Source organism: Panthera pardus, unplaced genomic scaffold, assembly GCF_024362965.1.
Source record: "Panthera pardus isolate Hobbes unplaced genomic scaffold, ASM2436296v1 HiC_scaffold_27, whole genome shotgun sequence".
Classification (NCBI taxonomy): domain Eukaryota; kingdom Metazoa; phylum Chordata; class Mammalia; order Carnivora; family Felidae; genus Panthera; species Panthera pardus.
Genome location: NW_026526843.1, coordinates 66905541 through 66920062, shown reverse-complemented (window position 1 = coordinate 66920062; position 14522 = coordinate 66905541). Strand labels below are relative to the sequence as shown.

Genomic DNA, 14522 nt, shown 5'->3' with positions numbered 1-14522 from the left:
GGATTCATTCCTGGGATGCAGGGCTGGTTCAACATTCGCAAATCGATCAACGTGATACATCACATTAACAAAAAAAAAGATAAGAACCATATGATCCTGTCAATCGATGCAGAAAAGGCCTTTGACAAAATCCAGCACCCTTTCTTAATAAAAACCCTTGAGAAAGTCGGGATAGAAGGAACATACTTAAAGATCATAAAGGCCATTTATGAAAAGCCCACAGCTAACATCATCCTCAACGGGGAAAAACTGAGAGCTTTTTCCCTGAGATCAGGAACACGACAGGGATGCCCACTCTCACCGCTGTTGTTTAACATAGTGCTGGAAGTTCTAGCATCAGCAATCAGACAACAAAAGGAAATCAAAGGCATCAAAATTGGCAAAGATGAAGTCAAGCTTTCGCTTTTTGCAGATGACATGATATTATACGTGGAAAATCTGATAGACTCCACCAAAAGTCTGCTAGAACGGATACATGAATTCAGCAAAGTTGCAGGATACAAAATCAATGTACAGAAATCAGTTGCATTCTTATACACTAACAATGAAGCAACAGAAAGACAAATAAAGAAACTGATCCCATTCACAATTGCACCAAGAAGCATAAAATACCTAGGAATAAATCTAACCAAAGATGTAAAAGATCTGTATGCTGAAAACTATAGAAAGCTTATGCAGGTAATTGAAGAAGATATAAAGAAATGGAAAGACATTCCCTGCTCATGGATTGGAAGAATAAATATTGTCAAAATGTCAATACTACCCAAAGCTATCTACACATTCAATGCAATCCCAATCAAAATTGCACCAGCATTCTTCTCGAAACTAGAACAAGCAATCCTAAAATTCATATGGAACCACAAAAGGCCCCGAATAGCCAAAGTAATTTTGAAGAAGAAGACCAAAGCAGGAGGCATCACAATACCAGACTTTAGCCTCTACTACAAAGCTGTCATCATCAAGACAGCATGGTATTGGCATAAAAACAGACACATAGACCAATGGAATAGAATAGAAACCCCAGAACTAGACCCACAAACGTATGGCCAACTCATCTTTGACAAAGCAGGAAAGAACATCCAATGGAAAAAAAGACAGTCTCTTTAACAAATGGTGCTGGGAGAACTGGACAGCAACATGCAGAAGGTTGAAACTAGACCACTTTCTCACAGCATTCACAAAAATAAACTCAAAATGGATAAAGGACCTGAATGTGAGACAGGAAACCATCAAAACCTTAGAGGAGAAAGCAGGAAAAGACCTCTCTGACCTCAGCCGTAGCAATCTCTTACTCGGCACATCCCCAAAGGCAAGGGAATTAAAAGCAAAAGTGAATTACTGGGACCTTATGAAGATAAAAAGCTTCTGCACAGCAAAGGAAACAACCAACAAAACTAAAAGGCAACCAACGGAATGGGAAAAGATATTTGCAAATGACACATCGGACAAAGGGCTAGTATCCAAAATCTATAAAGAGCTCATCAAACTCCACACCCGAAAAACAAATAACCCAGTGAAGAAATGGGCAGAAAACATGAATAGACACTTCTCTAAAGAAGACATCCGGATGGCCAACAGGCACATGAAAAGATGTTCAACGTCGCTCCTTATCAGGGAAATACAAATCAAAACCACACTCAGATACCACCTCACGCCAGTCAGAGTGGCCAAAATGAAGAAATCAGGAGACTATAGATGCTGGAGAGGATGTGGAGAAACAGGAACCCTCTTGCACTGTTGGTGGGAATGCAAATTGGTGCAGCCGCTCTGGAAAGCAGTGTGGAGGTTCCTCAGAAAATTAAAAATAGACCTACCCTATGACCCAGCAATAGCACTGCTAGGAATTTATCCAAGGGATACAGGAGTACTGATGCATAGGGGCACTTGTACCCCAATGTTTATAGCGGCACTCTCAACAATAGCCAAATTATGGAAAGAGCCTAAATGTCCATCAACTGATGAATGGATAAAGAAATTGTGGTTTATATACACAATGGAATACTACGTGGCAATGAGAAAAAATGAAATATGGCCTTTTGTAGCAACGTGGATGGAACTGGAGAGTGTGATGCTAAGTGAAATAAGCCATACAGAGAAAGACAGATACCATATGGTTTCACTCTTATGTGGATCCTGAGAAACGTAACAGAAACCCATGGGGGAGGGGAAGGAAAAAAAAAAAAGAGGTTAGAGTGGGAGAGAGCCAAAGCATAAGAGACTGTTAAAAACTAAGAACAAACTGAGGGTTGATGGGGGGTGGGAGGGAGGGCAGGGTGGGTGATGGGTATTGAGGAGGGCACCTTTTGGGATGAGCACTGGGTGTTGTATGGAAACCAATTTGACAGTAAATTTCATATATTAAAAAATAAAAAAAATAAAAAAATAAAAAAAAATATGTACATGCAAAAATATTCAACAAAATACTATCAAACCAAATCCAACAATACATTTAAAAAAACATTCACCATGATCAACTGGGATTTATTCCTGGGATGCAACGGTAGTTCAGTATTTGCAAATCAATCAGTGTGATATATCACATGAATAAGAGAAAGGATAAGAACCATATGACCATTTCAACAGATGCAGAAAAAACATCTGACAAAGTGCAACATCCGTTCATAAAACCCTCAACATAGTAGGTTTAGAGGGAACATTACCTGAACATCATAAAGGCCTTATATGAAAGACTCACAGCTATCATCCTTCATGGGGAAAAACTCAGAGATTTCCTTCTAAGGTCAGGAACAAGACAAGGCCTTCTAAGGTCAGGAACAAGACAAGGATATCTACTCTCCCCACTTTTATTCAACATAGTGCTGGAAGTCCTAGCCACAGCAAATAGACAACAAAAAGAAAAAGCATTCAAATTGGTAAGGAAGAAGTAAAATTTGCAAGAAGTAAAAGAAGCAAATTTGCTATTTGCAGATGACATAATAATTTATACATATAAAAAAAGACTCCACCAAAATATCAGGAACAAGACAAAGATGTCCACTCCCACTACTTTTATTTAACACAGTACTGGAAGTCCTAGCCATAGCAATCATTTTTTTTTCACTATCAAACAATATAGACTTTATTTTTTTCCTCCAAGATTTTATTTAAATTCAAGTTAGTTAACATATAATGTGGTATTGGTTTCAGGAGTAGAATTTAGTGATTCATCACTTACATATAATACCCAGTGCTCATCACAACAAGCACCCTCCTTAATACCCACTACCCATTTTAGCCCATTCCCCCATCCTCAGTTTGTTCTCTATAGTTAAGAGTCTCTTATGGTTTGCCTCCCTCTCTGTTTTTATCTTATTTTATTTTTCCTTCCCTTCGCCTATGTTCATCTGTTTTGTTTCTTGAATTCCACACATGAGTGAAATCGCTTAATATAATACACTTTAGTTCCATCTACATTGTTGCAAATGGCAAGGTTTCATTCAGTTTAATGGCTGAGTAATGTTCCACTGTATATATGCCACGTATTCTTTATCCATTCAGCAGTTGATGGACAGTTGCCTAGCCATAGCAATCAGACAACAAAAGGAAATAAAAGGCATCCAAATTGATAAGAAAGAAACATAATTTTTACTATTTGCAGATGACATGATACTCTATATAGAAAACCCTAAAAATTCCACCAAAAAACTACTAGAAATGATCAATGAATTCAGTCAATTTGCAGGACACAAAAATCAATGTACAGAAATCTGTTGCATTCCTATCCACTAATAATGAAGCTACAGAAAGAGAAATTAAGAAATCAGTCCCTTTTACAATTGCACCAAAACCAATAAAATATCCAGAAACAAACTTAACCAAAGAGGTGAAAGACCTGTACTCTGAAAACTGTAAAACACTAATGAAAGAAATACAAGACAATGCAAAGAAACGGAAAGACCTTCCATGCTTGTGGGTTAGAAGAACAAATATTGTTAAAATGTCTATCCAAAACAATCTACAGATTTAATGCAATTCCCATCAAAATACCAATGACATTTTTCACAGAACTAGAATAAGCAATCCTAAAATGTGTATGGAACCACAAAAGACCCCAAATAGGCAAATCAAAAAGGGAAAAGAAAACAAAATGGGAGGTATCACAATTCCAGACTCCAAGTGATATTACAAAGTTGTAGCAATCAAAACAGTATGGTACTGACATAAAAACAGACATACAGGTCAAGAAAACAGAACACAAAACTCAAATAAACTCAATTATATGGTCAATCAATCTTCAAGGAAGGAGGAAAGAAAATCCAATGGGTAAAAAACAGTCTCTTCAATAAATGGTGCTGGGAAAGGTGGATAACTACACGCAAAAAATTAAACTGGATCACTTTCTTACACTATACACAAAAAATAAACTCAAAATGCATTAAAGACCTAAATGTGAGACTTGAAAACATAAAAATCCTAGTAGAGAGTATAGGCAATAATTTCTCTGACATTGGCCATAGGAACTTTACTCTAGATATGTCTCCCAAGGCAAGGGAAATAAAAGCAAAAATAAACTGTTGGGACTACATCAAAATAAAAAGCATTTGCATGGCAAAGGAAATATCAATAAAACTAAAAGGGAACCCACTCAATGGGAGAAGATATTTGCAAATGACATATCTGATAAAGGATTAGTATCAAAAATATATAAAGAACTGATACAATTCAACACCCCCAAAAACAAATAAGCCAATTAAAAAAATGGGCAGAACACATGAACAGACATTTCTCCAAAAAAGATATACAGATGGCCAACAGACACATGACAAGATGCTCAACATCATTCATCATCAGGGAAATCCAAATCAAAATTACAATGCGCTATCACCTCACACCTACTGAATGGCCAAAACCAAAAACTTAAGAAACAAGTGTTGTTGAGGATGTGAAGAAAAAGCAACCATCTTTCACTGTTGGTGGGAATGCAAACTGGTGCACCATTGTGGGAAACAGTATGGAGGTTCCTCAAAAAGTTAAAAATAAGACTACCCTTTGACCCAGCAATTGCACTACTAGGTATTTACTGAAAGGATACAAAAATACTGGTTTGAAGGAACACATGCACCCCAATGTTTACAGTAGAGCTATCAACAATAGGCAAATTATACAAGCAGCCCAAAGGTCCACTGACAGATGAATGGATAAAGAAGAGGTGGGGTACATATACAATGGAATATTGTCCAGCCATAAAAATGAAGTATTGCCGTTTGCAACAATATGGATGGAGTTAGGGAGTATAATGCTAAGTGAAATAAATAAGTCAGAGAGAGACAAATACCATATGATTTCACTCATATGTGAAATTTAAAAAATAAAACAAGAAGCAAAGGAAAAAAGAGAGTGAGGGACAAAACAAGAAACAGCCTCTTAACTATAGAGAATAATTTGATGGTTACCAGAGGAGTGGTGTGTGAGGGGATAGTTACCAGAGGGATGGGTAAAATAGGTGACAGGGATTAAAGAGTACACTTATCATAAAGAGCAATGAGTAATGTATATAATCGTTAAATCACTATATTGTACATCTGATCCTAATATAACATTGAAGGTCAATTATACTGGAATTAAAATAAAGAGCCTAATAGAAAAAGAAAATGCAGACGGTAAGGCTGATGTGGCATTATGATTTTTCTGGTGGGTATAGCAGAGTTGTAGTGTACCGGTGATTAAGATATTTAAATGATCAACAAATAGGTAGGGAAGAACAGACTAGGAGAAATTAGAGACAAATGTCATAGGAAGAAAAAAACACTGAAATAATATGTAGCTATGACCATAAACTGGATGTTTTTGAAATGGAAGATATATGAGGTGGGATAGTTCTAAAGTTTGGTCCTCAAAATAAGTGGGTAACATAGAGGTGGAGGGAAAGGTCCCTAGGGTTATGGATATCCAAGAATTTTGAGGCTAAAATGCTAGATGGCATTCACTGTGATGCTGAAATCTAGCACTATGGCAGGATCTGGGGAAGAAGAGGAAGGCTGTAAGCTAAGGGAATGAATTAGAGAAGCAGGGGATCAACAGAGCCAGATGGCATAAGCCTCAAACGAGAACAGAGTTTCTCATGGCAAGGGAAGAGTAAACTATACAGGATTATTTCCCATATAGCACCAACCCGAAAGTCAAGTGACTGGAGACATTTCATAGGAGCTTAGTACCACACTGGATTGTGTTGTTAGAGAGTCAAAAACCACCTGGAGCTTTCTAACCTTGGAAACTAGAATGATAGTGAGGTCATTAAAAGAGATAAGGATGTGGAAAGATCTGATTTTCATGGGACAGGTGAAAGAATGGTGAAAGAATGCAGACAAAAGAGGTCAGTTTTACATTAGAAGTATAAGTGGTAAAGATGTTTTATAGATATTGGGGCTAGAATTCTGAAAATGTTTATAGAGCTTAGCCCAGTGTTTTGCATAGAGTAGATACTTCAAAATTTAAGTTGATTGTTAGGAATAAAGATAAAAAGGTTTCCAGTATTCTCCAAAGAGGGAATAGTTGGAGCCATAGAAGCAAACTTGTTATGAAGGAGGCAGCACTAACAAACTAATACAGAGTGTAAATACAGAAAGACAATAGTATAAGACTAAGTACACAACCATTAAAAGGGTATGAGAATGGGAATGCAAGCTGGTGCAGCCACTCTGGAAAACAGTATGGAGGTTCCTCAAAAAACTAAAAATAGAAATACCCTATGACCCAGCAATTGCACTACTAGGTATTTATCCACGGGATACAGGTGTGCTGTTTTGAAGGGACACATGCACCCCCATGTTTACAGCAGCACTATCAACAATAGCCAAAGTATGGAAAGAGCCCAAATGTCCATCGATGGATGAATGGATAAAGAAGATGTGGTATACATACACAATGCAGTATTACTCAGCAGTCAAAAAGAATAAAATCTTGCCATTTGCAACTACGTGGATGGAACTGGAGGGTATTATGCTAAGTGAAATTAGTCAGTCAGAGAAAGACAAAAATCATATGACTTCACTCATATGAGACTTTAAAAGACAAAACAGATGAATATAAGGGAAGGGAAACAAAAATAATATAAAAACAGGAGGGGGACAAAACAGAAGAGACTCATAAACATGGAGAACAAACTGAGGGTAACTGGAGGGGTTGTGGGTGGGGGCATGGGCTAAATGGGTAAAGGGCATTAAGGAATCTACTCCTGAAATCATTGTTTCACTATATGCTAACTAATTTGGATATAAATTTTAACAAATAAAAAATAAAATTAAAAAAAAGGGTATGAGAGAGGAATAGGGAGGAAGATGCCGGTGTAGGAGGATGCTGGGCTCACCACGTCCTGGTGATCACTTAGATTCCACACACACCTGCCTAAATAACCCAGAAAACTGCCAGAAGATTAGCAGAACGGATTCTCTGGAGCCAAGCGTAGACAAGAGGCCCATGGAAGAGGGTAGGAAGGGCAGAGAGGCGGTGCGTGCTACACGGATTGTGGGGAGGCAGCTGGGGCAGAGGGGCAACCCGCCAGCAAAGCGGAGCTCTCGAGTCTGGCTTGCAAAAGCGGAGGGGCCGGACAGGGTGTGTTCTGACAGCAAGCGGGACTTAACATCTGGAAGGTTATAAGTTAACAGCTCTGCTCGGAGAGCGGAAGGGCTGGAGGACGACAGGAGAGACAGTTGTTGAGCCCCGGACGATAGAGCTCAGCTTGGTGGGGAACAAAGGTGCTCACCAGCACCATCTCCCTCGCCCATCCCCGAGTCAAAATCCCAAAGGGAATCAGTTCCTGCCAGGGAACTTGCTTGCACCACGCAAACACTCAACGCTGTGCTTCTGTGGATCCATCCCTCCTGTGGCGGGTCTGACTACCTCCCGGTGCCGCAGGGCCCCTCCCGAAGCGGATCACTGAAGGAAAAGTGAGCTGAGCCTGCCCTTCCCGCCCCTGTGCACCTTGCCGATCCACCCCAGCTAATATGCCAGATCCCCAGCACCACAAGCCTGGCAGTATGCAAGTAGTCCAGACGAGCCACGCCACCCCACAGTGAATCCTGCTCCTAGGAGAGGGGAAGAGAAGGTACACACCAGTCTGACTGTGGCCCGGGGGCAGACATCAGGTCTGACTGCGGCCCCGCCCACCAACTCCAGTTATACACCACAGCACAGGGGAAGTGCCCTGCAGTTCTGCACCACTCCAGGGACTATCCAAAACGACGAAATGGAAGAATTCTCCTCAGAAGAATCTCCAGGAAATAGCGACAGCTAACAAAATGATCAAAAACGATTTAAACAATATAACAGAAAGTGAATTTAGAATAATAGTCATAAAATTAATCACTGGGCTTGAAAACAGTATAGAGGACAGCAGAGAATCTCTTGCTACAGAGATCAAGGGACTAGGGAACAGCCAGGAGGAGCTAAAAAATGCTATTAATGACCAGCAAAATAAAATGGAGGCAATCACAGCTCGGATTGAAGAGGCAGAGGAGAGAATAGGTGAACTAGAAGATAAAATTATGGAAAAAGAAGAAGTTGAGAAAAAGAGAGATACAAAAATCCAGGAGCATGAGGGGAAAATTAGAGAACTAAGTGATGCACTAAAGAGAAATAATCTACGCATAATTGGTATTCCAGAGGAGGAAGAGAGAGGGAAAGGTGCTGAAGGTGTACTTGAAGAAATAATAGCTGAGAACTTCCCTGATTTGGGGAAGGAAAAAGGCAATGAAATCCAAGAGGCACAGAGAACTCCCTTCAGACATAACTTGAATCGATCTTCTGCACGACATATCATAGTGAAACTGGCAAAATACAAGGATAAAGAGAAAATTCTGAAAGCAGCTAGGGATAAACGTGCTTTAACATATAAAGGGAGACCCAAAAGACTCGTGATGGATCTCTCTACTGAAACTTGGCAGGCCAGAAAGGAATGGCAGGAAATCTTCAATGTGATGAACAGGAAAAAAATATGCAGCCGAGAATCCTTTATCCAGCAAGTCTGTCATTTAGAATAGAAGGAGAGATAAAGGTCTTCCCAAACAAACAAAAACTGAAGGAATTTGTCACCACGAAACCAGCCCTACAAGAGATCCTAAGGGGGATCCTGTGAGACAAAGTACCAGAGACATCACTACAAGCATAAAACATACAGACATCACAATGACTCTAAACCCATATCTTTCTATAATAACACTGAATGTAAATGGACTAAATGTGCCAACCAAAAGACATAGGGTATCAGAATGGATAAAAAAACAAGACCCATCTATTTGCTGTCTACAAAAGACTCATTTTAGACCTGAGAACACCTTCAGATTGAAAGTGAGGGGATGGAGAACTATTTATCATGCTACTAGAAGTCAAAAGAAAGCTGGAGTAGCCATACTTATATCAGACAAACTAGACTTTAAATTAAAGGCTGTAACAAGAGATGAAGAAGAGCATTATATAATAATTACAGGGTCTATCCATCAGGAAGAGCTAACAATTAGAAATGTCTATGCACCAAATACGGGGGCCCCCACATACACAAAACAATTACTCACAAACATAAGCAACCTTACTGATAAGAATGTGTTAATTGCAGGGGACTTTAACACCCCACTTACAGAAATGGATAGATCAGCTAGACACACGGTCAATAAAGAAACAAGGGCCCTGAATGATACATTGGATCAGATGGACTTGACAGATATATTTAGAACTCTGCATCCCAAAGCAACAGAATATACTTTCTTCTCGAGTGCACATGGAACATTCTCCAAGATAGATCACATACTGGGTCACCAAACAGCCCTTCATAAGTATACAAGAATTGAGATCATATCATGCATACTTTTAGACCACAATGCTATGAAGCTTGAAATCAACCACAGGAAAAAGTCTGGAAAACCTCCAAAAGCATGGAGGTTAAAGAACACCCTACTAACGAATGAGCGGGTCAACCAGGCAATTAGAGAAGAAATTTAAAAATATATGGAAACAAACAAAAATGAAAATACAACAATGCAAACACTTTGGGATGCAGCGAAGGCAATCCTGAGAAGAAAATACATTGCAATCCAGGCATATCTCAAGAAACAAGAAAAATCCCAAATACAAAATCTAACAACACACCTGAAGGAAATAGAAGCAGAACAGCAAAGACACCCTAAACCCAGCAGAAGAGAAATAATAAAGAGCAGAAATAAACAATATAGAATCTAAAAAAAAGTGTAGAGCAGATCAATGAAACCAAGAGTTGGTTTTTTGAAAAAATAAACAAAATTGATAAACCTCTAGCCAGGCTTCTCAAAAAGAAAAGGAAGATGACCCAAATAGATAAAATCGTGAATGCAAATGGATTTATTACAACCAATCCCTCAGAGATACAAGCAATTATCAGTGAATACTATGAAAAATTATATGCCAACAAACTGGACAACCTGGAAGAAATGGACAAATTCCTAAACACCCACACACTTCCAAAACTCAATCAGGAGGAATTAGAAAGCTTGAACAGACCCATAACCAGTGAAGAAATTGAATCAGTTATGAAATATCTCCCATGAAATAAGAGTCCAGGACCAGATGGCTTCCCAGGGGAGTTCTACCAGATGTTTAAAGCAGAGATAATACCTATCCTTCTCAAGCTGTTCCAAAAAATAGAAAGGGAAGGAAAACTTCCAGACTCATTCTATGAAGGCAGTGTTACTTCGATTCCCAAACCAGACAGAGACCCAGCCAAAAAAGAGAACTACAGGCCAATATCCCTGATGAATATGGATGCAAACATTCTCAATAAGATACTAGCAAATCGAATTCAACAGCATATAAAAAGAATTATTCACCATGATCAAGTGGGATTCATTCCTGGGATGCAGGGCTGGTTCTACATTCTCAAATCAATCAACGTGATACGTCACATTAATTAAAGAAAAGATAAGAACCATATGATCCTGTCAATCGATGCAGAAAAGGCATTTGACAAAATTCAGCAACCTTTCTTAATAAAAACCCTCGAGAAAGTCTGGATAGAAGGAACATACTTAAACATCATCAAAGCCTCTTATGAAAAGCACACAGCTAACATCATCCTCAATGGGGAAAAACTGAGAGCTTTTTCCCTGAGATCAGGAACATGACAGGGATGTCCACTCTCACTGCTGTTGTTTAACATAGTGTTGGAAGTTGTAGCATCGGCAATCAGACAACAAAAGGAAATCAAAGGCATCAAAATTGGCAGAGATGAAATCAAGCTTTCATTTTTTGCAGATGACATGATATTATACATGGAAAATCCGACAGACTCCACCAAAAGTCTGCTAGAACTGATACATGAATTCAGCAAAGTTGCAGGATACAAAATCAATGTACAGAAATCAGTTGCATTCTTATACACTAATAATGAAGCAACAGAAAGACAAAGAAACTGATCCCATTCACAATTGCACCAAGAAGCATAAAACACCTAGGGATAAATCTAACCAAAGATGTAAAAGATCTGTATGCTGAAAACTATAGAAAGCTTATGAAGGAAATTGAAGAAGATATAAAGAAATGGAAAAACATTCCGTGCTCATGGACTGGAAGAATAAATACTGTCAAAATGTCAATACTACCCAAAGCTGTCTACACATTCAATGCAATCCCAATCAAAATTGCACCAGCATTCTTCTCGAGGCTAGAACAAGCAATTCTAAAATTCATACGGAACCACAAAAGGCCCTGAATAGCCAAAGTAATTCTGAAGAAGAAGACCAAAGCAGGAGGCATCACAATCCCAGACTTTAGCCTCTACTACAAAGCTGTAATCATCAAGACAGCATGGTATTGGCATAAAAACAGACACATAGACCAATGGAATAGAAACCCCAGAACTAGACCCACAAATGCATGGCCAAGTAATCTTTGACAAAGCAGGAAAGAACATCCAATGGAAAAACGACAGTCTCTTTAACAAATGGTGCTGGGAGAACTGGACAGCAACATGCAGAAGGTTGAAACTAGACCACTTTCTCACACCATTCACAAAAATAAACTCAAAATGGATAAAGGACCTGAATGTGAGACAGGAAACCGTCAAAACACTAGAGGAGAAAGCAGGAAACGACCTGTCTGATCTCAGCCGCAGCAGTTTCTTACTTGACACATCCCCAAAGGCAAGGGAATTAAAAGAAAAAATGAACTATTGGGACCTCATGAAGATAAAAGCTTCTGCACAGCAAAGGAAACAACCAACAAAACTAAAAGGCAACCAACGGAATAGGAAAAGATATTTGCAAATGACATATCGTACAAAGGGCTAGTATCCAAAATCTATAAAGAGCTCACCAAACTCTACACCTGAAAAACAAATAACCCAGTGAAGAAATGGGCAGAAAACATGAATAGACACTTCTCTAAAGAAGACATCTGGATGGCCAACAGTCACATGAAAAGATGCTCAACATCGCTCCTCATCAGGGAAATATAAATCAAAACCACACTCAGATACCACCTCACACCAGTCAGAGTGGCCAAAATGAAGAAATCAGGAGACTATAGATGCTGGAGAGGATGTGGAGAAACAGGAACCCTCTTGCACTGTTGGTGGGAATGCAAATTGGTGCAGCCGCTCTGGAAAGCAGTGTGGAGGTTCCTCAGAAAATTAAAAATAGACCTACCCTATGACCCAGCAATAGCACTGCTAGGAATTTATCCAAGGGATACAGGAGTACTGATGCATAGGGGCACTTGTACCCCAATGTTTATAGCAGCACTCTCAACAATAGCCAAATTATGGAAAGAGCCTAAACGTCCATCAACTGATGAATGGATAAAGAAATTGTGGTTTATATACACAATGGAGTACTACATGGCAATGAGAAAGAACGAAATATGGCCCTTTGTAGCAACGTGGATGGAACTGGAGAGTGTGATGCTAAGTGAAATAAGCCATACAGAGAAAGACAGATACCATATGTTTTCACTCTTATGTGGATCCTGAGAAACTTAATAGAAACCCATGGGGGAGGGGAAGGGAAAAAAAAAAGAGGTTAGAGTGGGAGAGAGCCAAAGCATAAGAGACTCTTAAAAACTGAGAACAAATGGAGGGTTGATGGGGGGTGGGAGGGAGGGGGAGGGTGGTTGATGGGTGTTGAAGAGGGCATCTTTTGGGATGAGCACTGGGTGTTGTATGGAAACCAATCTGACAATAAATTTCATATATTAAAAAAAATTTTAAAAAAAGGGTATGAGAAGAAAGGAGTACTAACAGAAGAAGCACAGAAGTAATGTTCAGAAAGAAAGCAGAAACAATCAGGAGGCTACAATATCATGACAATGAAAAGACTTTCCAGAAGTAAGAAGTGGTTAAGAGTATCAAATAACATCATTTATTAAGCATTTTTTCATGATTAAGATTAATAGCAATCTTGAAACCAAACAGAACCAAGTTAATTGTATACTTTTTGAGGCTGAACAAAACACATGATAAACAATAAAGCCATCATTTACTGGTACAAAACAGATCTTTAATATAAAGTTTTAATGCTGGGAATAAGAATCCATACCTTGAACCACAACATCTGGCTTTGGTACAGTAGCAAACCTTCGATTCAGGGGATCAATTTCTCCAGGAGCTAAAAATCCCTAAAGAAAAACCATAAAAAGATTGTTACATCTCAACCAAAAAGCTAATTATTTTATGTAAGTAATTTATTTGTACAAGGTACCTAAATTCATGCTTTTTCCACCAGAGCCTTTCAGGGGAGTAAAAAGCTAATGTTTGAGGAGAAACAACACACCAGTGCCAAAACCTCACATCATAACCTGTGAGAGGCAGGTATGGAAAGAAAACAAATACCTTCTAGTGGTGGCCACAAGTTCTTTGCTGGAAATAGATGGGGTGTAAGTGATAAGCAGAAAGTTTTTTAGCTACAACTCCACCTTCTCTGGATGCATACAATTAGATAATCAAATCACAGTGTTTATTATCAATAATTTAGGTCTTGTTTTCTCATTTATTCATGTGACTGTTATGCTTTATGCTCAGCATATATCTTTTGACTTGAATTTCTGTCCTTGCTGAAATGGGATGAATTCACCCATTTGCTCTTAAAAACACCATTCATTTCCTCCTTGTTCACAGCATTTAATTTATTTATAGCCCTGAATGAGAAAGTCATCAGGTAAGGATTATTTTAAACAAATCTTTCTGCTCATTATTGCTACATTCTTCATAATATCAACTAAAGATAATCAAACTTTTATGCTGTACACCTGAAACTCACATGGATGTATGTCAATTATAGCTCAGTGAAACTGAGAAAAAAAACAAAATAGAACAAAAACAGCTGCAAAAAATAGTCACGTATAAACAGGTCAAAGAGACTGGCTTAGAAAGGATAGCTAAGTCCCACCTTAGATCTTCTAGAAGCCTCAGTTATAACTTACCATAATAACCTACAATGGGGAAATAGATTTGCCGGTAAATCTGGAAAACTTCGAGAAAGAGAATGCTTACAATAGCTCAAAATATCAAAAATAAGCTGAACATAAAGTACAAAATTCTCAAGTGCTACATTTAAGAGCTGTTT

At 38.7% G+C, this 14522-nt stretch overlaps 1 protein-coding gene across 6 annotated transcripts in view; it reads right to left on the bottom strand.

The window, feature by feature from the left end:
- Positions 1 to 14522, bottom strand: part of PHKA1 (phosphorylase kinase regulatory subunit alpha 1) — a 169118-nt gene that overhangs the window by 112658 nt on the left and 41938 nt on the right. For all 6 annotated transcript variants that reach the window (XM_019439064.2, XM_019439065.2, XM_019439066.2 and 3 more), the window contains exon 13: positions 13497 to 13575. In XM_019439064.2, the coding sequence (XP_019294609.2) occupies positions 13497 to 13575 (79 nt within the window). The remainder of the gene's footprint in view (positions 1 to 13496; positions 13576 to 14522) is intronic.